This window comes from Sesamum indicum, unplaced genomic scaffold, assembly GCF_000512975.1.
Source record: "Sesamum indicum cultivar Zhongzhi No. 13 unplaced genomic scaffold, S_indicum_v1.0 scaffold00165, whole genome shotgun sequence".
Classification (NCBI taxonomy): Eukaryota; Viridiplantae; Streptophyta; class Magnoliopsida; order Lamiales; family Pedaliaceae; genus Sesamum; species Sesamum indicum.
Window position 1 is genome coordinate 113,714 of NW_011628069.1, and position 25,213 is coordinate 138,926.

The following is a 25,213-nucleotide window of genomic DNA, read 5'->3' on the forward strand; positions in this document are numbered from 1 at the left end:
TACAAAAAAAAATGCTTATTTATTTAATGCTCAATGGAAATTTGAATTTGAACTTAAAAATCTTAGTAAAAAAGAGGTAATGATGATTCAACCAAATAATTATAATAGCGTAGAATATCAACAAAATTGTTTTAAATTATGTGCATTTTGTGTGTACAGTTGTTAGACGTTTATAAATAAGATGTGGATTGTCAAAGCCAATGGACCATTTTGTGCAATTAATAGAAATTGGATTGATTTTTGTATTTTTATAGTGTCCTGATGAAGGCGAGGAATGCTAATTTTAGTGAAAATTATAAAAAGTACGGATTAAATTTATTTTGACTCCCTGTGATATATTAAAATATCAAAAAACCCTTTATAAAATTTTTAATATAAAAAATCATCCTTGTGTTGTGAATAAATAACCACACCGCCTCTTGATCAATTTGAACCTATTTTTTTTAAAACAATGACTAAAATACCATTTTTAGTCAACGGTCAAATCAAGTTTATTTATATATAATTATTTTGATTTATAATATATATAATTTATAATTATTAAAATATATATATATGTAATTATTATTTTTATAAAAAAAACAAAATAAAAATTTTAACCCCCCACCCAAACCCCCCCCCCCCCCCCCTCCTCCCCCACAAACTTTCCTCCCCGCCACCCCTCTTCCCCCAATCCCCAGCTGCTTCGCCCCCACCCCCTCTCCTTCCCTCGCCCCACAGATCGTCTGGGCGATGCCGGTTGCTCAGATTTGTCGCCCTCGTTGGAGATGGTGACGGCCGTCGTTCATGGGGAATTTTTAAACATTCCTATTATCATAGAGGGTGTTTTTGGATTTTTCCCTAAAAAGTACATATTTCTTAATTCTTGATTAAATTATATGTTCTTTTTAATTAAATGAAGGTGAAAATCTTGGTAATCAATTGATCGATCGATTTTTATGAATTTGTTTATTAATTAAATTATGTCTTAGTTAATCCCCATGATCTATTAAATTCAATTAATCTATTCAAATTGTACATCTTTCTCAAAACGAACCACCAATCACATCGTTTGTTACGTGCCAGGTTTGAAATTTCTATTTTAAATCTTTTTAGAAAAAAACAAAAATAAAAAAATACTGTAGAAGTAGACAAATACATTTATGGATAAGATTGGAACCTAATTCATTAATCCTCTTTATTGAGTTTTGAGAATCCAATATTTTAACATTATAATTTAATAGAATAGTTTCACCGCCCTTTTCTAAAATTTAAGTGTAATTATAAGTATATTTTTCGTAATTTAAAAAATTATATTTAGTATGTTTTGTTTAACAAATAAATTTTTTGTTGGTCAAAATTTATCGAGTTTGCTTATATTAGTAAAAAAGTTGAATGAAAATCCATGTTTACTCCGGATTGATTTATGACTCATTTATTGCAGGTCAAAAATATATTTTCTAATGAAAATACTTTTTATAAAAATGAAAATATACCTTTCCGCAAACATTAGCGTGTGAAGATGTATATAGGTAGCTCGGTCAAAAAAATTATTTGACCTGCAAATATCTGATTAATAAGTCAATTTGAGGTGGATATAAATCTTTTTATTTATTTTTTTAGCTAATCTCAACAAATTCAGTGAATGTTGACTGATAAATGAGTTTATTCGTTAGACAAAAACAAACGTCGTGGGTACTTGGTATAATTTCTTAAATTATAGAGGTTCACGTGTAATTACACCAAATCTTAAGAGATGCTAGTACAATTATCTCTAATTTATTGTATGTGCAACAAGCTATAGTTAAAATTACTAAAGGGGCATTAAAATAATTTAATAAGTTCTACATACAAATTATATGAAATTAGATTTCAATTTTCAACTACCCCTATTCAATATATTTTTTTGTTGGATTTAGATGGAGAAATGGATAATTAATTAATTACACTTATTGAAAGACTAAATAGAAAAGTTGACATTAATTAACCTATCCACAGATGTATATTTATATGTGACCCTAAATTAATTAAATTATCCATATATACATATACGTGACGACTCTTAATTAATTAACATACCATTAAGATGCAAATATGTGGCTCTTAGAGATGCAATCTTAATATTTCTATTTTATTGCACTAAATGGACAAGATAAGATAATCAGCTCCTTAAATTATACAGCCTATGCTTGCCTTGGCTCATTATTTTCTTGGCAAGCATCTGGGCTGTTGACACGTGTCCTCTGCACCCATTTAAATGACCCTTTTCAATAAATATTTTTTATTCTGGCAAAATTTATATTATGTTGATATGATATAATTTATACTGTTTAATTTATATTATTTTCTTTTCGATGCTTGACGAATGTAATATTTTGATATTCAATAAAGATATTTTTCATTTTTATACTATGTATAAATTATTATTCATAATATAAAAAACACAAAATATTCGGACAAATATCTAATAAGAACATAAATCATGTAGTAAGTGGCCTTAATTTGAGTTGCCGTAATTGGGCAGCACAAACCCTAAGTTGAGAGGTAAATTTTATTACCACAATTATTTTCTACATAAATGTAAGAATGTTGCATTAATGTGTTTCTACTTTTACTTAACTAACAAAGCATTATCTCTTGACTCAGTCAAAGATTTGACATTTGAGGTTAATTAATACACATAATAATGGATTATGGGCCATTCCTTGCCACCCTTAATAATTCACATGTACTCTTCTTGACATGATAATTTCATTATATGTGTGTAAATAAATGTCAAGAATTAAAGTGCAAAAATTTTTGATGTATTAGGAGGATTTAGAGCCACGTCAACATGATTATTTACATAAATCATTATTGTTTCTTGAAAAATTATACACTTCTGAAAAATATCAACAACATTATACAAACTATTTCTGCTTTTAAATTGAGAATGGTAATTTTCATCTATAGAACATAGAAGGACACCCATGTTTCTATTACACAACAAATGATAATGTGATGTAATTTAGGAGAGGACAGCTTTTGTAGTTGTATCGGTTTTAACTGCGACAGTCACTCCACCTTCGGCAGACAAAGACCTACAAATGTTCTCAATGCATATCAGTTATAATAAGTGTCGGGAGAAGGAGCAACATTAATTTCCTACTACCAACCATAACTCAACACCATATATGATCAACGCAAAAATCTAAGTTATAACCATGGTTAGTCGGTATTTGACATGGTTTCTATATGGTCAAAATATTTTGCTATAATTTTTAGTTGTAGTAAATATTTTGGTTTTGCTTGCACTAAAAATGGTCGGTAATTGTTGCACGGCCATAATTAATTAATATTTATTATGATTTTTTATTTTTAATCATAATAATTAAATAAAAAATTATATTTTTTTGTTGATCTATTATTGCCCGACACGGATGCGATACACACCAACATAACATAGAACACGCTATTGATTGTATTAAAATATATTTAATTATAAACACGATTTTGAACGTGAGAACATGATGTCGAAACAATGTTGTGCCTGACAAGTTTATGCGAACACGATCATACTTTTACCGCACACAAAAGTGTGCCGTCGGTTTTATCAAATCAAATCATAAATTAAAAGTTTGATACAATAAACCGATACAAAGTAACTTATATTGAAATTTCGATTTAAGTTTGATACGATGCATAAACTAAATTGTGAAAACCGTACACAAACACGAATATTATAATCCATGCGAAATCATAAATGTGACAAATATCCCAAAAATTTGGGCCCCGAATTACCAAAGATGGCCCAATCTAACAACAATAACCAAGATAATTTGATGTAACCCCAAATCCTTACTACTTTCAATAACATATAATTACACCGTTCTCTTCTAAAATTTGATATAATTATATACATATTTTTTATAATTTAATAAGTTACAATTAGTATCTGTTAGATTAATTTTTTTCAAATAAACAAATCACTATGTTAGTTAAATTCAATGAATGTGTTAATATTAGCCAAAAAAAATTAAATATTTCATATTTACCCATAATTGACTTTATTGTTGATTTATTGCAAGTGAACAAATCTTTTTCCAACCTATAAAAGTGAAAATGTACCTCCTCACATGCATTAGTATGTAAATATGTATGTTTGACCTGCAATAAGTCAATCAAAATAAATATTGATTTTTGTCCAATTTTTTGCTAATATCAGCATATCTAGTAGATATTAACTAATGATGAATCTTTTGTTAAATAGAAACAAACTTTAATAATACTAAATATAAATTTTCAAATCACAGATGATATATTTATTTAGTATAATTACACTAAATAAATCACATGAGAAAATTGATAATTATCCCTTCAATTAATTCCGGGCCTTTAGAACCTACTTTCAACAGCATAAATCTAAAAGAGTAGATTGAATTTTTTATTTTAAATTTTATTATATTTTTAAATTTAATTTAATATACACATATTACGTGTATTAAGATAACATGTACTACGAGTTTAGGAATGCTAATTAATTTGGATCAAATTTAAAATGTGTTTTATAATTTTTTTCTAAGTCGAACCCAAATTGCAAACTATGCAATCTATATTTCATTTATTTATTTATCATGTATATTATAAACTATATATTTATGTATAATGTGATAAATGGAAATAAACTATGTATTCATATAGAAATATGAAATTATGCTTATGAGAGAAATGTTTAATTTAAAAAAAGATGAATAAATTTGTAAATAACTAATTGTTTTTTATTATTATTGCTTTTTATATTAAAAAATTCTAATAATATCGAATTGATATATTTTAAATTAAAATTAAATTCAAATGAAGACGAAGGGACACGACTAAATTCATATGAATTCTTAATTACAATAATTTTTTTTAAAAATTTATTTGGATGGGATTGGGTTGAGACGGGCGTTTATCATCCCGGACTATTGTTTTGCACAATCCCGTGGATTCTCTCTCACTCTCTCTCTGTCTCTCTCTCCCTCCCCACAACGCTAGCTAAGGGGAAATTGCAAAACCATGGGCATTAGGTAGTTTTTTGTGCTGTCTGTCAGCTATGAGAAAACCAAGAACTCCCCAACACCTAAAACCAGCTGCCTTTAAGATGAATATAAAAACCAGCAGCTTTATCATCCCAATTCACTGTATAAACTCCCCACAATTTCCTTTCTGCCCACCCTACGCCCTTCACATTTCGATCAAAATACAGTTTTCCCTTTTTCTTTTTTGGGTTTTCCTATTGCTATTCTTGTCTGTTTGTTTTTTTGCTTCAAAGAGTTTCACCTTTTTGTTGCATTCTTCTGCATGTGGATCAAAGGTTGACAGCTTCTGGTTTTCAATCAAGAATCTTTCTAACGCCCTGCTGATTGCGCCGCTTCTTTTCTCTTTTTCCTGGTTGGATTCTTGTCTCTTGATATTTGGAGGATTAACCTTGTACGGAGCTTTGACTGTTTCTAGTCTTCTTTGTATTGTATGATGAGGGTTTTTGGTTGATGTGACAGATAGCATCTTGCGATAATTTTCTTGTCTTGGGAAGAATTCAAGATTGTCTTGTTGCTTGAAATTTTGAGGTTGTATGGAGCCTAATGGGATTTATCCTAGTATGCAACCTGGGATGTTGGGGCTGGAAATGTCACTCCGCCACCCCGTACCAGCACAGAACCCACAAAACTCTCAGCACATACAACAGCAGCAGCAGCAAAACTCACCACATCCCGTGGTGGGCTATGGCCGTCATGACGGTGATTGTTATCCACAAACCCAGCAACAAGGCTACCCTTTTGCTGCAAAGTCCAAGAACCAGAGTCTGACACTAAGTGATGATGATGAGCCTGGGGTTACTGCTGAGACCAGTGCTGATGATGGGAAGAGGAAAATGTCTCCATGGCAGAGAATGAAATGGACTGACAATATGATAAGGTTGTTGATCATGGTGGTGTACTATGTTGGTGATGAGGTTGTGTCTGAAGGGAATGATCCTGCCAGCAAAAAGAAAGGTGGTGGTGGGGCTTTGCAGAAGAAGGGGAAGTGGAAATCGGTGTCTAAGGTTATGACAGAGAAGGGATTTAATGTGTCTCCACAGCAGTGTGAGGACAAATTCAATGATTTAAACAAGAGGTATAAGAGGGTTAATGACATTCTTGGAAAGGGAACTGCGTGCCGTGTGGTGGAGAACCCGAGCCTGCTGGATACAATGGATCATTTGTCACCAAAGATGAAGGAAGAAGTGAGGAAATTGCTCAATTCCAAGCACTTGTTTTTCAGGGAAATGTGTGCTTATCACAATAGTTGTGGTCATGGTAGTGGTGCTAGTGTGAGTGGAGTTGGCGGAGTTGACCATTCGCCACCGGAAGCTGCAGCAGAGCCGTCTCAATCTCAGCTGCAATCGCGGCAGCAGAGGTGTTTACACTCAACCGGAAACGCCCCATTTCCCACAAACTTAAATGGAGGGGAGAATGAGGCATCTAAATTGGCAAAGATGATGAGCGATGAGGATGATGAGGATGAAGATGATGATGAGGAGGAGGATGAGAGTGGAGTAGGATCAGAAAGTCACGAAACTGACGAAAGATCATTGAGGAAGAGAAAGGGCACGAGCCATTCGCCGTTAATCCAACAATTGGATGCTGAACTAGTGAACATGTTGCAGGATAGAAGAAAGAGCTCCTTTGAGAAGAGGCAGTGGATGAAAACCAAACTGACGCAATTGGATGAGGACCGTGTCGGCATCCAGTATCAAGGCCTTGAGCTTGAAAAACAGCGGCTGAAGTGGTTAAAATTCAGCACCAAGAAGGAGAGGGAAATGGAGAGGGAGAAGCTCATGAACGAAAGACTGAAGTTGGAAAACGAGAGAATGGTTCTCCTCATCCGCCAACAAGAGCTTGATTTGCTCGGCCATGATCATCAACAATAGCAGCAACAACATTCCTCCAACAAGAAGAGTGATCATCTCCCATTTCTGGGATTATACAATAGATTAGTCCAGACAAGAATAGGATGTTTGTTCCTCGTTCTTGCAAATTTTGCTTAAAGGATCTAGTGTTCTAAAGTTAATTGCAAGAGATTTAGCTGATGTATTAAGCTTGTGTCTTGTTCATTTGCTTGACAGTATATGTTTTGAGTCATGAGAATCTGCCATGTAACTCAGTTAACAGCTACTAATTATACAAATATTAGTACTAATGATTCAAGAACACAGATATTGTAAGGGAGAATCATGTGGTGATATTATTACAAATCTATAGTCACAGGTTATCTGCTGAGGAGGAAGTTAATGGACGATGTGATAAAAAAAGTAGATTCTCTCTGACATTTTGTTGTCAAGGGCTTTCACGTTTCGAGAGGAAATTGGTCTGTAATATAGTCTGACATTTGACCATTGATGCAGAAGCTTGTATTGCCTAAAAGGCAAGTATAAAAGTAAAATCACGCCCAGTGGGACTCGAACCCACAATCGCCTGATTAGAAGTCAGACGCCTTATCCATTAGGCCATGGGCCCAGTGGGACTCGAACCCACAATCGCCTGATTAGAAGTCAGACGCCTTATCCATTAGGCCATGGGCGCTTCTTGATTATGGTTGACGTACTTAAAATTTTACAGTCATCCAAGAACCAAAATTAATTACATGATAAAAAAACATTGAAGTTTTCTTTGTTGTATAGGATAATTGGAAGTTAGGATAAAAACAAAATTAATTGTATGATAAAAAAAAATCCACAATTAGATATAGTCATTTACTGAACTAGGTTGCATCAGTGAGATTACATTTAACAAAGTATTTATTTTGATTGATAAATCAAGTTGTAATGGTAAAATGATCATATTAGCCTCTTTTTTATTATATATGAAAGAAAAATAAAAGCACAAAATTTGAACAATTTGATCTTTTCATGTGTTTCGACTCAGCTACCAACTTGGGCTCATTAGTTATTAGACGAGCAATACTATGATAACTTATTCAAGGTAATTAGACCACCAATTCAATCCAATTTCGCAAAGTAAACAAAGTCTAAAGATTAACAAAGGGAGGATAGTGTTTACCCCAACCATAGGGGCAATAGATTCAAATTGGAGTAGAATGATAGAAATGAGAATTTTACACTCAACACAATTGCTCACAGGGCGAAATTAAGTCTTGAAAAAGGAATTTTTGAGTTTTATAATATGATAGGATTTATGTGTTTATTATGTGGCTTGCACGGAAAAAATTATCTTTTTACCCTTATAAATAAATAAATAAATACTACCAACATATACATCATATCATGTCATGTGTTGGTATATAAGTTAGTTGCTTTGCTAGAATGAACAGCAAACAGCCACAGTTTCATGGTTCTGCATATGCAGCTTCAAAATTACATATTAGTATCTCCGAACTGTTGCTACATCGGTCAGCCGCAACAGAAAAATTGCTGGGGTTATGGAGAGCTTTGCACAAGAGCAAAATTCCCATCAAGAATACCCCGATGTATATTTGATCTAAACGTAAAACGCATCGTATGACCAAAAATTACCATCAAAATTTAAGGCAACGCCTAATATGATTGTTGATCGCACTACCACCCAAAAAGGAAAGGAAAAAAAAGGAGGGTAATGCGTGTTAAAGATGTATCGGCTTAAGTTATCAATCTTCAAGCTCGATAATCTTCACTACAGCTGCGTCTCCAACTTTCTGGCAGACAACTACTCGATCATGAGACTTGATGACTCCAGAGGCTTTTCCATGATCAAGAGCAACGTTAAGAACTGACTCGTGGGTTGGATTTGTGGATGCAGCCTGTAAGATTTGAGACAGTAAGTTTATTGCCAAGGAAAAGGCTCCTAAGACGGTCCCCACCCATGTCGAAACAGGTGGTTTATTTAGGAAACAGAGAGGTGTTCAATGTTAAGAGAACCCTTCTTGTAAATATGAGATGGCAATTAAGTGGCATAATATTAAGAACTTACTGGATGTCGAGGATCAGCAAGCAAGGGGAAGAGACCACGTACTACGAGCGATTGCCTTGCCTAAACATTAAAGAAAAGAACCATAAGCTCGTCGGAGGACAACAAACTTAAAGGCATTGATCACCAGCAATGAGAGAGACGAAAAAGGAGAACTATGCTCCGAGCAACAGTTAAATAGTCCACTAGCTCCAAGATTATAATGGACAAATAGATCGTATTAAAGCATTAACAATGAGCATAATCTTTCTGCCCTGGCTATTAGTATATAACAGTAGAATCCAGATCATATAACAAACAGGGGAAGTATGCTTCTGTACGGCATACCATGAAATTAGTGCCTAATGTGTCATTAATATAAAAGCTATCCTGTCATTGTTTATGAAATGGACTCAGCAGATTAGGATCAAACGATTTTTATTATAGAGTATCATCACAGATTATGGTCGAAGTATATACCTCAAATGCACCACTGAAACTCCACCTCAATTGATTTGTAGTGAGCCGAGGGATGACCACAGATAAAACAGGCATTGTTGGCCTATACTTAGCGATCAATCTGTGTATTTAGCAAGAAACGTTTGGATATATGCCAAAATGTATTAGCAAATACTTCAAGATATCACTTCAAACACACTATGAAGTAATACTATACCTAGCTGCTCTTCCTGATGAGGTAAAACATATGATGACAGATGCCTTCACTTTGATGGCCGCTCGAACCTAAAGAAAAAGGTTATCGTTTAAAGAAAGGTAGAATGGAGAGAACTGGACAATAATAGAAGTTCTCGTCGGGTTGATTTTCCTTATTTCTTTTTCTCCTATGCTTTCTATTTTTTTCTTGGAACATACCGCAGAGGAAGCAATAGATTCCAGGTGGCTCATGGGCTGGCCTACAAATTTTACAGTCCTCTTGAAGTACTGGTCTTGATTGAAGACCTTCTCTGCCTGTGAACCAATATGGAAATGGCAGTTATGCTTCATTACAGCACCTGAATATATAAAAAGAACCAACAGGCTTGCGGTCGCATAAACTGGCAACTCATAATTGAAGCTGTTCAACTCACCCTCCTCTCACACCCCAACTAACATGGACAGGAAAGGAAAACTCTAGAAAATAATCCTCAGGTATTATAAAGACAACTTACCTCGGCACAAATTTTGCCAACAGTGGAAATAGTTTCAACAGGGTATAATCCACGTAAGGTCTCAGCCCCAAGAAGAATTGCGTCGCATCCTGAAACATAGTGATGAGGTACCAGCTTTGTAGGGATTAAGCAATAACAAAGAAAGCAAGGACTGGAGAATAAATTGAACTACAAATACAGATATGAAGACATCCCATCTTAACTTATACCCGTGAACAAACCTATAATACACATCAAGCACTTAAAGAAAAGCTAATGATACAAAGGTATTAAATTTCACAAAAGTACATAGCCACTTTCGTTGTAAGAATTTGAGGCGGTGACTGACCATCCAAAACAGCATTAGCGACATCAGTTGCCTCTGCACGAGTAGGCCTGAGATTGTCAGTCATACTATCAACAACACGAGTCACCACTGCTGGCTTTCCAGCCATGTTACATTTGTAAATAGCAGACTTCTGAAACAAGAAAACCTGCAAATATAGAACAAAGCAACATGTATTATGCTTGAGCCACATGTACTTGACCTCTCTTATGTTGGAAGGAGCAAGCAATTTCATCAACTTATAATTAAGGATTAACAGTACAGTGTCTGCAATAGAAAGATACACCGACAAATATACACCCGACTATTTCCTAAAAATGAGAAGGATATATCAGAGTTCTAAATGGAACTAGGTTTAAACCAGCAATCATTTCAGAAACTTGAAATATCATACAGAATCCTAGCTACATAAACAAGATATTTTCTGTGTGAGACTGTGCGTGTGGATAGCATAAGCTGGTACCAATGCATCTAAAATGATAACCGCGGCGACTATAGAATAGAATTCAGCATTGACAACTCATTTTGCTTCCATTAGAAAGCATCACAACAACTAACCTTCTCAGGTGGAAGATCTATGCCAAGGTTTCCGCGTGAGAGGATGATTCCATCAGCCTCTTGTAGGATCTCATCAAAATGGGTCAAACCCTGGAAATATGGTGCCAAAGTAAGCTGTTAATTTCACAAGTAGCTCATCTAGCCCATACTCAACCTCTTGTAGAAAAGTAAGGTAAATCCCTTCTTTAATTAATTACAGGAGTACTATTCACCTCTACGTTTTCAATTTTAGCAAAGATTTGGGTCTGACTTAAACCACCAAGCTTGGATAGACAGTCACGAGCCTGCATGAAGCAAAACCATCAGAGCCTAGGTATCCAAATGAGTTGAAAAAAGCATAGAAAGTGCACACTCACAATATAAAGAAATAAAAACATCTTTGTTGTTTTACCTCACGAACATCCTCCGCATGACGTGTATATGACAATGACAGGAAATCAATTTTATTCTGAGCTCCCCACGAGCTGATAACCTGTAGACAAGTGGTACATTCAAGCTATAGCAATTTACCCAATAAAAGGAATAGGTCAAGACAGGAACAAAGAGATATAAAGGACAAAAGAACTGCTGTTTAAGCTTTCAACTAACCATAAAAGAATCTTAATCTATGCTCGTGAATGTCACTAGGCACAAGAATTGTAATATCAAACAAAATTCACCAATATGTATGATAAAGGAAAACAGCATGAGGTCTAGGATTGAGCAAGGAAGGATGTTACAGCAGGAAATAGTCTAACTTAGCGGAGAACCATTTATTAGTATAAACTAGTTACTTTTTCACCTTTTCTGTGTATCTACAAGTTCTTTTGCTGTTAAAAAGAAAACTTCCTAATGATCCAACCAGAGATACAATGATTGATTATATTTTGCTAAGTCCATTAATAAGACCCTAAAAAGTCTTCAATGGATGCCTCAGACAAAGAAAGCACACATGTACCCATCACAAATATTTGCCACCACTGACCTGCTTGTCCTTATCAGATAGAGTAGGCAGATCAATCCGAATTTGAGAAGCATGCAATGTAAATAGTGCTCCAGCTAAGGTTGCAGAATTCTTGATAATGCAAACCACATCATCACCTTTTACTTCATCTACCTGCCAGTTAAATCTCAGTTCATGGAATGAAATAAATTAAACATAAGTGATGGTTCATTCATCCTAAGGCAAAATCCAGAAATTCAGTAGTAATGATCATTTTCTCTTTGATCCCAAGGGAATGTTTCCACACTACAATGGGTTAAAGAAGGATGCAGAAGAAAAAGAATATATAGAAGAACCAAATAACAGATAGTTTATTTACAACTGAGGCAAGATAAAAAGTCTACGTACAAGCAGCAGAGGACATTTACTATTCAACCAAGAAAATGCTCCAAAAAATTCAAAAGGAAACACTCACAAGCATGCATGCATGCTAATTGAAAAGAAAAAGAAGAAATCAAGAAAGCGTGAACAATTGATAAGTTGAAAAGACTAAGAAACTACAAAAAGACACACGTTGAATTAAAAACTCCACCTCATACCTCTAGCCAAACAGAAGTGGTTTCACTTCCTGTGAATAGGTATTGGCCAACAAAAATGGTGTCTCCCTTCTTCACAGCCTGCAAATAATAAGCTTTATTAGAAAGTACAATAGGCAAAAATTGAAACAAAAGGCAGCCAAATCTAGGCACTCCAAAGGAGAAAAAAATCCAAGTACTGGTCATAATTAGGAACGAGCTTCATTATCCAACAAAAGAGAGGCAAAACAGCCAACTGTCATTATTACAAGATACATTTTATACATGGACGAGGCAAGGAAAATACTTGTGAGAGTTGCTGAAAATATAACAGCAGCCTACACAAATTAGATCAATAGTAAATAATGCTAATCATGGATAAACAAAAAAAAAAATCAAATGAGTTAGACAACTGGCATTAGGAATCAGAAATTTTGGAAGAATGAATAGAAAATGGCATACTTTTAGGCAATCAAGAGTAAAGATAGAAGCCAAATTATATAGAGAACCTTGGCCAGTCCCGCGAAGTTGATTGGCAAAATCTCCGACGATGCTTCTTGACCTTGATCAGGTGTTAGAACAACCTTCTCATCTGCCTTCAGGGTTATAGCTTTTTCACTTTTATTGACAACCCGTAACTCGGCGCCCACGGTATCTAGCATAACCTGGATAAACCAACATGCGTTGAGGTCAAACATTGTTGGACGATTCATTCATACGGAACACTGAAGCAACAGAAAGCCCTGTACGAGTTCATCTCATTGTCCCACCGTAAAAATTAGTTCCAAAATCAGAAACACGGATATTTAAACGACTAAAAACAGTTAAAGCCGCGGAATTAATGAAAAAGAAATAGAACTGTATAAAATCAATATCACTTACAGCACATAGTTTCTTATTGCTCTTATTAGCAGCCTTCAGATTCTCTAGTGTCTCCTGATGATATGTCGCATCACCCCATGAAAAATCAAATCTTGCCACTGTCCCGTTAAAAAATAAACCAAAAAAGGAAAGGAAAAAAAAATGAGAGCCCCACGAAGACAAAAAGCAAACAACAAGACAGAAACAAAGGCAAGAACTTGAATAAGTTGACAAGCAGAAATAACCTCGACAGATCGCGAGCGCGGGCCCAGCGTCCCCACGATCTTCGTCATTGCAGGGAAGAAACTCTGCACCCACAAACACCAGATCACTCACTAAAACCAAATTTTCCATGCAGACACGAACATCATACGAAAAAACAGATCTCTACAAAAACGAAACTTCAACCAAAAAAAAAAATCAAAGAAAATAAAAGAAAATCCGACCCCTTTGGATGGCTCCAGAATGGTAGCCATCCTGATTGGCTCCTCCAGCAGCAAGTGATTTGAATGCATTTTTCCTTGGCTTCAATTATCTGTGTGAAAACTCGAACGAGAAATGGAATACTTAGCAGAGAGGAAGAATCGTATGGCTTTATTCTCGGTTTCTGATTCAGGTCCACAGTTTGAACACAGAAATAGAAGAAGAGAGGAGGGACAACTGTCCTTTGCTTCTCTGAAGAAGGAGTATTTTCTTGATTTGTTTAAGGTTTGTTTTGAGGAAAACAGGTGGGCAGTAGGGGCAGTGCTTCGGACTTCGGGTCCGGGCACCCTTTCTTTTTCCCCAAGAAAACAAAAAACTTCCCCCTTACCTTTTTGTCTTTCGGGTCGGGTGGAAACCCGGATTTTTTTATATGTTTCCAGATTTTGATTACTTTTCCATGAAAATAAAATTCGAAAAAATGAATAAAAGAAGATATTAAACAAATGAAAGGATGGTATTGTTAATTAACAATGATATTTTTTATTAAATTGAAATAGAAATAAGGGTAAAAATAATAAAAGTTTTTGTCAATATTAAGTTTGACCATGCACAATTAGTGGTGGCAAAATTTGAGTTAAATATAAACACGTGGTTTTGAAATTATGGGCGAGTCATTCAATTATTTTTAGATAAATTTAACTCAATAATATACTATATATATATAATTAAGTGTGTATTAAAATACATATAATACTTATTAATGTAAATGTCTAATGTTAGTCATAAATGATGATTTTGATCAGTTTATAAGTCCTAAGATATTCTCGTTCTATCAAAATATCTTTTTAAGATAAAATCGTAAAATTCATACAAAGTCAAAGTAGATAATACCTTATACAATATGATATCATTCGAGTCGTAAGTCCCATTAAATACTCACTATCTATATCACTAATTAGTTTTTCAAGTTATATATAATGCAGCTTGCTATCTATAGATACTCTGTTGCGTGAAATATTAGTCGTTTTAATTTTGAATGTGCTTCACAAACATTATTAAGAATATGAGATATTGAGACTTATAAACCGCTAAAACTTTTTATTTAAAATTAATTTAGAAGACTTACCTACGTCCATATACTAGCACATGATAAAAATGATGCAAAAAAAGATCCATTTTTCCATAAAATCCCACCTACTCTAATCTAATAATAATAATAAAAATAAAAGAGTTTTGAGTTTTGTGAGTTGGACAATAAGAAATTTGATAGAGTAAAGTGAAGTAAGAATGAGATATTTAATTGGAAGTGTGTAGGGTAAAGTTAATTAATCAGGCAAAGAATGTCGGTATTGATGTGTACGGTATTGAATTGAATATAAATATGAGGCTGCGGGCGGCGGCGGCGGCGTGGTGGAGTTGACGCGGATGATCCTGCCGGGAAAAGACCACGTGTATTTCAGTTCTGGCCCCGCCCTCCAGAACCCTTCCCCCTTCTATCCTATGGGCTGTTTCCCTTTCCCACCTTCAAAATTAGGGCTTTTAAAGAGTAATTACGGTCGCCCTCCAGGATTTTTGATTTTTTTTAATTATTTTATAAATTATAAATATCTTTTTAAATAAAAAATAATTATTTAATTTTCTAAACTACTAAAATCAAAATTACTACTCCACCCTCATTTTTACTTGTTTTCCTTAAAAAAATATCAATTTTCGCAATGCATCATTGTGATTCAAGATAAAGAGACAACCATACTTAACATCGTATTCCAGTATAACAGCAACCCCAACATGCTTATGAGTTTTGCACTTGATGCAAACAAATGCTCAATTTCCCAATTAAAATCCTATTACATCATCAAGTGGTGTGAATAGGAATGGCAATGATGCTGATTTGGAGTGGGTTTGTCTGAATTTGAGATCCGACCCCAATAATTTGGAGTGTGTTTGTCTTAGAAAACATAAAACTTCACTTGCATGCCTCAATACAAATTGATAGTCATTCTCAAAATTAAATAGAAAAAATCAAATTGTCTCAAGTTTTATCTTTTCTTCAAATCCTTAATTCTGTCGAGATTTAAGGTTGAGGAGAGGAAAGAGGTTTTTGAAGTTTTGTATGTTCTTTAATTAATAAATTATTAATTTTCTCATTTAATTAATATCGTTTTATGATCTACAAATAATACATTCAACTATATTTTTTATTTTTTACATTTCTTATTGTTTAAGGATTTACATATATCATAATTTTTTTTTATTAATGATGTATTACATATGAATAATAAATTATTACAAATATATGAAATATGAATCAGTTAGATACAAAACCTGCAGACTCGATCAGTTCCCAACCCAATAAACCCAAACCCGCCAAAACCAACGCCAATCGTGCCACCAATTGGAGTGCGTCCGAGTTGTGGCCCCAATTTTTCGAGTTCAAATGCCATCCTTAAATGTGAATTTACAGGAGAATTAACTCAATATTGTTCAATAAGTATGGAAAAGGACCATAATACACCTTTTTATGAAATATGATGCAAAGATCATATATAAAGTCTTATCACATGACCAAAATATTATAATAAGTCGCTTATTTTATATTTAGATCGATTCGAGTAAAATTTAATTTGCTGACATTATTAGTATTAAGAACCATCAGACTCGACATATCATAGTTGGTCTTGGTTACTGCATTTAATATTAATCAAGATATCAAAAAAAATTATATTTAAGACCTACCCAAACAATTTTACAATTGAAATAAAAATTGATAAAATAAAAAATATGATAGTAAATCACCACACCTCGGCATGGACTCCAAAATATAGAATGGAAAATTCAGTTCGACTCAAAAAAAGTTTTTTAGAGAAGAAGGGAGGGTATGAAGTATGCAAAGAGTTTAAGAGGAGCATTCTTGTGGTTGATAATAATATGAGGGGCAAATTGCAGTTTTTGCTATTTCATTTTCGCCTTCTTTATGATCCGTTATTGCAAAATGAGTCCGGTACTTAATTTGTAACGTAAAAACGGCCCCACTCACGTGACCCCTCACCACGTGCCTACCTAACGGACTCGTCACGAATGTAACGCCTCCCCCTGCAGATTTTCCCCAACTCCAATTTCCTTAACGGCGCCATCCCTAAACGTCTTCTTTTCACGTCCGTCTACTCCTCTCCGTTTCCGTCAACTTGACGCCGTCCATGGCCTCGTGTGACGACGACTTTTCCCTCCTCGACGACCACCAAAACCCTAACTCCGCCCAACCATCCACCGCAACCACCACCCAAACCCCGCCGTATCAAATCAACCCTTACGACCATGATTCAGACCCCTTCGACTCCGAGCCCGACCCGAATACCTTATCGGGGAAGCGCCTGGCCGATCGAGATGAAATCCACTTGGGTACATCGAAGAGGAGCAGATTGCCCGGCTCTGGTGGGAGCGGAGACTACAGGAAGGATAGGGAAGAGTGGAGTGACACGGCGATTGCGTGTTTGCTGGAGGCGTACAGCGAGAAGTTTATGCAGTTGAATAGGGGGAATTTGAGGGGTAGGGATTGGGAAGAGGTGGCGGCGATGGTGAGTGAGAGGTGCGAAAATCAGACCAAGAGCGTGGAGCAGTGTAAGAACAAGGTGGACAATTTGAAGAAGCGGTATAAGTTGGAAAGGCATCGATTAAGCAACGGCGGCGTATCTGCGAGCCACTGGCCCTGGTTCAAGCAGATGGAGCAGATCGTCGGTAATTCTCTTGCCGCTAAAGCTGCGGCTGAGGAGGAGAAGTCCTCCGCTGGTGGCGGGGTGTCCTACTCGACTAGGCAGTCCAAGAGGTATATATCCAAAAGGCTCTGAAGACTAACTGCTGGTGTCAAATTTTGATAATAGAGGAAAATGCAACAAATATTAACATCATTTTTCTGCTGCTTTGCTTGGTGATGTTGCTTCCTTTTTTCTTTTCCTCGTTGATAGCTGTTGTCGATTATATACAGTTTATAGTTATTTCTTATAAAAAATTGTACTCTGTTTTTGTGATGCAAGTACAAATTAGAGGAAAATTGTTGTGAGGTTTTTAGTAGTGCACAATAGGCATAGTTTAAGCTCTGATCAGCTGGGAGTTTGCAGAGTTTAAAGTGCACACAACAATTGTAGAGTATACTTGATGAGGCAAAGAGCCAGGGTTTTGTTAAGCTGGCAAATTTGGGGAAATGTTTTGGTGAAATGAACTGGAGAATGTGAAGTTGATGCCCATAACTTTTTTGGCTTTGTGATGCTCCAATTCTTTTATGAATTCTTTCTTTTGTTTCCTCACGGTGGACTTGTTTTTGGGCAGATTGGGAACAATAACCAATAGTCCTGGTGGTCAAATTAATAGCGTGAAGTCCAAACCATCAAATAACCTTAGGTGGCGAAGGGTTGTGTTCAAAATTAGTGGAGCTGCTCTAGCTGGAAGTGCTCCTAATAGTGTTGATCCTAATAATATTGATCCAAAGGTTTATTTCTTACTCCACTTTTCATTTTTGATAATCGTGTAAATTTAACCTGTTATCTGATGAAGCTATGCATCATGAGTAATGTTATAATTGAGCAAGGTATGATCTAAGCTATCTTGAAGTCATCTTATTATGATAAAAGGGTATGGTGATCTATATGCTTGGGATTGACATTTGAGGATGTCTTGTGCATGATTGAAAAAGTCAACAGCAGTGCATACATAAATGGGCCCCTTTGCTAGCTACAAATCCAAATTGATCTGATCCCTTTCTCTCAACATGAAAATGCACTTACAGACTAATGGGCGTTGTGTGGTTGTTCATTCCGTCTCCTTCAGTTATGATTTTTATCTCAGTGGTTATCAAGTTGACCCGCTTCTTCTTTAAGAAAGGGCCTAAATTTGAACCTTTGCTAATACTGTATACAAGCTAATTTAAAATTGAAAAAATGTGTTTTTGAAAACTTTCTGGATTTTAGTTATTTGGTTCTGAACAGTAGACTGGGTTATGAATGTAAGAATATGGGTTGGGAGGAATGTTTGAACTTCCTTTCATAATTGGGCATCACAATTGTGCGGACAAGTTATTTCTGATGGTGTTTTACATGGGTGGAGTTGATAACCATGTAAATACGTTTTGTTGTTCATTCAACTTGAAGGATTAATGCAGTAACTTGACTCGTATCTGTATTTGGCTAATCAATTGTTAAACTTGATGGGCAGATGTTATGTACTGGTGCGGTGATTCTGAATATTTAACCATAAAACAGAACTTCAAGGAAAATTTCATAGAGTAATTTGGGATGAATTGCATTCTTGGGGATCCTTGTTCTGGATTCTGATTATGAAGAACTTGAACATAATAAATACTTTGGTTGAAAGGATTCTCAATAGAGGTTGTTCATTTCTTGACTTTTGGTAGTAAGTTTGTTGGGGATTCAGGATCACATGGCTTTATCTTTTTTCTCTGTATGATCTGTTTGTTTGATTACTTTTCATTTTCTTATACCATAGGTGGCGATGCTGATTGCAAGAGAAGTATCATTAGCATGCAATGTTGGTGTTGAGGTATTACCTAACAAACTTCTCATTAGCACCTCGGGATTCTCTATTTTCAAAATTGCTTGGTCATGCAATCTTGAAATTTTTGTCTTAGGTGGCTATAGTTGTTGGTGGCCGCAACTTCTTTTGTGGAGACACATGGGTTACATCAACTGGTTTGGATAGGTGTACCGCCTATCAGATTGGGTTAGTGTCTTAACTCTAGGTTAGCCTTATTTCTCGGTTTTGTTAGAATTTCTGTAATCTTTTCGTCATTTCCTATAGAGTATGTGCTGCCACAAAGGCCTTCAGTTTTACATGCCCTCTTTAATGCATATATTTATATTTCTTTTGAATATTTGCAGGTTTAGTTTCTTGATTTCCTCACTTTTGTCTATGCTCTTCAGCACTTCATTTTCAGTTGCATTGAAGGTCTGAATGAAGTTGTCTTCATAAGCTAAAATAAGACACTTGGTATATTCTTGCTATTTGTGCGATATTAGGCTGGCAAAAGAACAAATAGTAAATACTGGATTTGATAAGCACTTAGTTGATGATTTAAGATGTCCTGAAACTTCCATATATCCTTCATATTTGCTAGCAAATTAGTTGAATCCCTTCTCATTCATGCACTGATTCGGCAATGATATTCCAAACCAGAATGATGGCAACTGTGATGAATTCCATACTACTGCAGTCTGCTTTGGAGAAATTGGGCGTGCAGACACGTGTGCAGAGTGCATTTTCTATGCCAGAAGTTGCCGAGCCTTACAGTAGGCAACGAGCCATTCGGCATCTTGAAAAGGGAAGAGTTGTAATTTTTGGTGGTATAGGAGCCGGAACAGGGAATCCACTCTTCTCCACAGATACAGCTGCAGCCCTTCGAGCGTCGGAGAGTATGACCTTGATTTATGATATCCCATTATTCCATGGTTTCTTCCCTGTCTCATAGATAAGATAACACCTCGATCTTTCCCAGTTCATGCTGATGCTGTCCTGAAAGGAACAAATGTCGATGGTATCTATGTTTGTGACTCCAGAAACAACAGCATAGCAGCGGAACATATTTCCTTTAGGGAGTTGGCTTCCCGGGGCACGTTTCCGATGGACATGATGGCTGTGACATTCTGCGAGGAGAACGGGATTCCAGGTCTTTAAAATTTGCATATCCTATTCTGATCTTTTGTCCCTGATGGGTAATCTATATAGCCCCTCTCATTAAACTGGAGAATCATACTCTGCAGTTGGCATTTTCAATCTTCACGAGCCTGGAAATATATCAAGGGCATTATGTGGAGAAAGGGTTGGAATACTGATTGATCAGACAGGTCCGGTGAGTTGATACTTGAATTTGGCTTCACGATACACATGACTATTGAATTTCTTATTCTATGTAATTGGTGCTAGCTATCATATCATCTCTGGCAAAAGGGGTGAATTTGCCAAGAGCATTTAGAAGTTGTAGCTGTTTGTACAATATGTACAAGTTGGAAATGTTTGTGTAGTGCCATAAAGAAACCATGTGAGAATGAGTTCCCTCTTAATCAGTAAAAGCTCCTAATCTTACACTAAATTAATCCTGTCTTTGGATCCTGGATTTTGTTCAACAATAGGGTAAATTACAATTGGATATTATGAGATTTACTATAATTATAATTTTTCCTTTGTTGTTTGAAAAATTATAAATACCTTCTAAAATTAATGGTCACTTAATAAATACTTTCTCGTAATAATCTATTATAGCAGGATATTTATTAGACGACTATTAATTTTCAAAGAGGATATTTGTAATTTTTCAAACGATGAGATATTTATAACTATAGTAAATCTTAGAGGAGCCCATTGTAATTTACTTAAATAATAATGTAAATGACAATGGGTAAACACAAAATTCAAAGTAATGTAATTTATAGTGAAAAAATTGTATTCTTCTAGATCAAAAATTTGAATAAGAACACAATAAATAAAGCAAATAATTATTAGTATAGACTCTTATAACCAATGTTTTTAGAATCAGAACGGTACATGTGTTCGGACCGGTTCATATGTATGGAATCGCTGGAGATTAAAAGGCAAAAGGTTTAATGGTTTTATAGAATTATAGCATATTTGATTATCTTTATTTAATTATTTGTCTATTTAGTCAATACTTATATTGAGATTATGTATTAATTATGTTGAATTGGATTATATATTTATGTTAAGTTTGTTTTTACTTTTTTTCTTCTTTTTGATCAATTAATTGATTTATATGTATGTATATAATAGGATCTAGGTGAATCAATTTTTAAAATTTGATTCAATTAATCAGACCAACGAACTGATAATTTACCCAATTTTAGCTCCTGATTTGTTCTGAAAACATTGCTTATAACCACTAAATGTAGCTATATGAATAACTATGACAACCTGATAGCTAGCCACCCTACTGGCTCACTTCGGACAAGCGGGTGTGCATGTTTGTACTATGACCAACGTCAACAAGATTGCTTTGAAATCGTTAAGTAGCTGAAATCACGCAAAAGCCTGTCAAAGGTTTCAACATTGCCACTGTTTGACAGCCCATGATGATGATGTTACAACCTTTATTCTCTTCAGAACTTGTCCGGTAATTATGTACACAATTAGCATTAATGAGAAGTTGGTTAAAGCTTGTTCTTGTTTTGTTGATGCTTCCAACCTCGCTTTTACTTCCATTTCCATATCAAGTCAATTGAAAATCAAGATCATATTCATTTTGTACTATTGCCATCTAATGTGAAGAAAATTTTTATACGGACGAGGTTGCATATTCGCATAAAAATATAATTATATGTTTTTATATGATTGGTCACTCTCTTTACGTTTCATAGCAATTAGCAATCATAATGGAATATAGAATCCTGAAAATGATTAATGCTGCTGCATATTGACGAACTTTTCTCATGAATAATCAAGATGCACAATGCAATGATACACAAGAATACTAGCCACAATATTACAGGGAAGAAATAATCTCCATCTCCTCGAGGAAAGAACTAATCACCACCACCAATTTGCAACGAGACACTGCAAATTCTGCACCAAACGGTGGAACAGCACACAATTCAGGCCAATCCATCTTCAGTAGTGGCCATGGAGGGCGAGAGCGAATTGCGCGATTCGTCATAGTACTCTTCCCCCAGTGGCGACTGCTCCACCCTTATCTCCTCTATCATTCTCACAACTTCACCCATAGTAGGCCTTTTCTCAGGCTGCGGCACCACACAGGCCATTGCCACATGCAGCATAGACACCAGCTCTTCCTCAATGTTCTTGTACCTCAACAGTTCTTGATCAAACACTTCAGCTGTCCACTCATCTCTCACCACAGACCGGACCCATTTCGGCAGGTCCACTGCCTGTTCCTCCTCTTCCGCCCGACGCCCACCCGATGAAGGATAGTGAGACGTGGACCTGCCGGTGAGCACTTCAAGCAACACAACTCCAAAGCTGTAAACATCAGCCTTCTGTGAGAGTCTCTTGATTTCTGCCTGCTCCGGAGCCCTGTACCCTCCCAATCTAGCTATGGCGTGGACAGGGTTCAGAAGCAGTGACAACCCGAAATCAGAAATGCAAGCTATCCCATTTTTGTCGAGCAATACGTTGGATGATTTCACATTTCCATGAGGAATTCTTGAACCTGCGTACTCCTCGTGAATTCTTGCAAGCCCTCGAGCAGCACCGAGTATCAAGCTGATTCTTGTAGTCCAATCCAATGGGATTCTTCCAGGTCCTCTGCTACCTATCACCATCAAGAAAAACAAAATTAAGTTAGAAAAATAAAAACAGAGTTTTCTGTTTGAGTAAAAGTCAATGTTTTTTATTTCGTACCATGAAGAAGTGAATGTAAGCTGCCATTAGGCAGATAATCATAAATGAGCAACTTCTCTTCTCTTGCATAGTAATAAGCTCTGAATCTAACTACATTTGGATGCTTAAGCTTCCCAACCACATCCATGTACTGCTCAAATTCTTTCCTGGCACAAGGATTTGCATCTTTGAGCCTTTTCACAGCTACGGTGCTTCCATCGTCAAGAACAGCCTTGTAAACAGTCCCCAAACTCCCTTTCCCAAGCATCTCCGCTGATGCCCGGAGCAAATCCTCCAGTTCAAACTGCTTTTTCCTGTCGAAAAACACTAATTTGCTCTTGTCAGTAGCGTTAGTTCCATCACTATCTCCACCTCCATTGTTCGCGTAAACTCTCTTTTCGCTTGAATGGCTGCTCCTTTTCCCACCCTCGCTCTCCGCCATTGAACTTGCGTCCCTCGAGTTCTTGCCGCAATAGTACGCCACCATAAACGACGCAATCACCAATAATAGCACAGAATTCACCACCACTATAGCAACTATTGCTCCGTTGCTCAGCCTTTTATGATGCTTGCTTGATGGTTCTTCAGTTGAAGCAGTTGATGATGAAGGAAGAGAACTGGGATTTGAAGGTACAGTTTGAGAAGACGATGATGGCTGCCGACCGCCGGCGTTTGTACAGTTGGTGAAAGGGCTATTCTCGCACAGCCCTTCATTGCCGGAAAAGCTACTTACGCCGTACCGCGATAGTAAGCTCTTTGGAAGCAGCCCGTATAGCTCATTGTTTGATAAATTCAATTCTTTGAGCTGTGGAAGCGAACCGAGAAAGTCAGGAATTGTCCCGGAGAGTTCATTATTTTGGAGCTGAAGAGTGAGCAAGCGTGACAGGTTGGAGAGCTGAGTGGGAATTGGGCCGCGAAGGTTGTTGTTGGAGAGATTGAGGCGGAGGAGGCGGTGGAGGGAGGACAACTCCGGCGGTATTTCCCCAGAAAAATCGTTGTCGGAAAGGTAAACAAGCTTGAGGTTGAGACATTGTGTGATGGGAGCAAGGGTGCCGTTGAGGCGGTTGCCGCGGAGGTCGAGGAAGCGGAGCTGGTCTAGTGAGGAGAGGGCATCAATGGGACCTCGGAGGCTGAGGGAGGGGAGGGAGACGGCTGTGACACGGTTGTTGGTGCAGTTAACGCCGACCCAATTGGCTGTGCAGGCAGTGGAAGCGGCGGCGGTTGTCCAATTGGAGAGGAGTGCGCCGTGGAGGTCGGTTTGAGATCGGAAAAGGGAGAGGGCTGCGGTGTCATTGGTGGCGGAGGAGGGAGAGAGGGCAGCAAGAAGTAGAGAAGTTGTGGAAAAGAGGAGAAAGGAGAAGCAGAGGTCCATTGTCATTGTTGTGGGTGGGAGCATAGAGCGGGAAGTGCATGAGATAGAGAGATGGGGGTTAAGTTTTTTAAAGTTGTAAAGGAAAATATCAAACGAAACTCAAAATTATTAACCAAATTCGATCTAAAATGACCGAATTAAATCAATCACACAGCACGTATATCAAATTTATCATATAATTAATTATTTTTTTTGAACTGATAGATTTATTGCACTTGATATATAATTTATTTTAATATATAATAATATTTATCTTATAATTAGTATATAAACAATATTTTGTGATAGTGAGATTACATATCATTTTTTATTTTTTAAAAAAATCTATCAATTTTTGTAACAAATTTTAAATACATAAGAATCCTTTATTTTTTATAAGATCACATTTGCACTCTTTTAGAAAGAGTTTAGTGCAATGCACTTAAAAGTTTTGCCATTAAATACGAAGTGAAGTGCATTTATAATTACAACGTTTAAGAGTAATTTTGTAGAGGGGACGGTGACATGTGGTATGACTTCGTAACTTTATTCACTCTTCATCTCTTATATGAATTAATAAGTAGGAGAAAAAATTATAATAAAGTAAGAATACACTACCATATACTATTATGTGTACGCTATGGAATAAAAAGAATCCTTTTTATAAGATCACATTTGCACTCTTTTAGAAAGAGTTTAGTGCAATGCACTTAAAAGTTTTGCCATTAAATACGAAGTGAAGTGCATTTATAAT

The 25,213-nt window shown here is 36.0% G+C and overlaps 4 protein-coding genes and 1 non-coding gene across 5 annotated transcripts; 2 read left to right on the forward strand and 3 right to left on the reverse strand.

Moving 5' to 3' along the window:
* The first annotated feature begins 4,927 nt into the window (after window positions 1-4,927).
* Window positions 4,928-7,093, forward strand: LOC105179522. Its single transcript, XM_011103174.2, has 2 exons — window positions 4,928-5,391; window positions 5,499-7,093. The coding sequence occupies exon 2, from the start codon at window positions 5,573-5,575 to the stop codon at window positions 6,908-6,910; it is 1,338 nt and encodes a 445-aa protein (XP_011101476.1). The 5' UTR covers window positions 4,928-5,391; window positions 5,499-5,572; the 3' UTR covers window positions 6,911-7,093.
* A 396-nt stretch (window positions 7,094-7,489) lies between these two features.
* Window positions 7,490-7,562, reverse strand: TRNAR-UCU. The gene has a single exon. It is a non-coding gene; the product is annotated as a tRNA-Arg (tRNA).
* Window positions 7,563-8,250: 688 nt separating this feature from the next.
* Window positions 8,251-14,046, reverse strand: LOC105179523 (pyruvate kinase 1, cytosolic). The gene is made up of 16 exons (XM_011103175.2): window positions 13,778-14,046; window positions 13,524-13,639; window positions 13,353-13,443; window positions 12,980-13,135; window positions 12,495-12,572; window positions 11,938-12,069; window positions 11,365-11,445; window positions 11,186-11,257; window positions 10,974-11,063; window positions 10,419-10,563; window positions 10,091-10,179; window positions 9,795-9,890; window positions 9,598-9,665; window positions 9,402-9,501; window positions 8,946-9,005; window positions 8,251-8,775 (listed from the first exon to the last, which is right to left on the reverse strand). Exons 1-16 carry the CDS (start codon window positions 13,844-13,846, stop codon window positions 8,623-8,625), a joined length of 1,596 nt encoding a protein of 531 aa, XP_011101477.1. The 5' UTR covers window positions 13,847-14,046; the 3' UTR covers window positions 8,251-8,622.
* A 2,613-nt stretch (window positions 14,047-16,659) lies between these two features.
* On the forward strand, window positions 16,660-20,864 carry LOC105179524 (uridylate kinase). The gene is made up of 7 exons (XM_011103176.2): window positions 16,660-17,577; window positions 18,078-18,237; window positions 19,251-19,304; window positions 19,393-19,484; window positions 19,938-20,173; window positions 20,257-20,427; window positions 20,522-20,864. The coding sequence occupies exons 1-7, from the start codon at window positions 16,952-16,954 to the stop codon at window positions 20,617-20,619; spliced, it is 1,437 nt and encodes a 478-aa protein (XP_011101478.1). The 5' UTR covers window positions 16,660-16,951; the 3' UTR covers window positions 20,620-20,864.
* Window positions 20,865-22,166: 1,302 nt separating this feature from the next.
* Window positions 22,167-24,563, reverse strand: LOC105179525 (leucine-rich repeat receptor-like protein kinase PXC1). Its single transcript, XM_011103177.2, has 2 exons — window positions 23,130-24,563; window positions 22,167-23,040 (listed from the first exon to the last, which is right to left on the reverse strand). The coding sequence occupies exons 1-2, from the start codon at window positions 24,502-24,504 to the stop codon at window positions 22,364-22,366; spliced, it is 2,052 nt and encodes a 683-aa protein (XP_011101479.1). The 5' UTR covers window positions 24,505-24,563; the 3' UTR covers window positions 22,167-22,363.
* Window positions 24,564-25,213: the final 650 nt, after the last annotated feature.

Excerpts from the sequence above, each read along its gene's own strand:
- LOC105179522 (XM_011103174.2), top strand. The coding sequence starts at position 5,573 with ATGGAGCCTAATGGGATTTATCCTAGTATGCAACCTGGGATGTTGGGG.
- LOC105179523 (XM_011103175.2), bottom strand. The coding sequence starts at position 13,846 with ATGCATTCAAATCACTTGCTGCTGGAGGAGCCAATCAGGATGGCTACC. Across the intron at positions 13,640-13,777 it reads TTCTGGAGCCATCCAAAGGG|AGTTTCTTCCCTGCAATGAC; the intron begins GTCGGATTTTCT and ends TTGTGGGTGCAG. Across the intron at positions 11,446-11,937 it reads TATCTGATAAGGACAAGCAG|GTTATCAGCTCGTGGGGAGC; the intron begins GTCAGTGGTGGC and ends ACTTGTCTACAG.
- LOC105179524 (XM_011103176.2), top strand. The coding sequence starts at position 16,952 with ATGGCCTCGTGTGACGACGACTTTTCCCTCCTCGACGACCACCAAAAC. Across the intron at positions 17,578-18,077 it reads TCGACTAGGCAGTCCAAGAG|ATTGGGAACAATAACCAATA; the intron begins GTATATATCCAA and ends GTTTTTGGGCAG. Across the intron at positions 19,485-19,937 it reads TGTACCGCCTATCAGATTGG|AATGATGGCAACTGTGATGA; the intron begins GTTAGTGTCTTA and ends ATTCCAAACCAG.
- LOC105179525 (XM_011103177.2), bottom strand. The coding sequence starts at position 24,504 with ATGCTCCCACCCACAACAATGACAATGGACCTCTGCTTCTCCTTTCTC. Across the intron at positions 23,041-23,129 it reads CTTACATTCACTTCTTCATG|GTAGCAGAGGACCTGGAAGA; the intron begins GTACGAAATAAA and ends TGATGGTGATAG.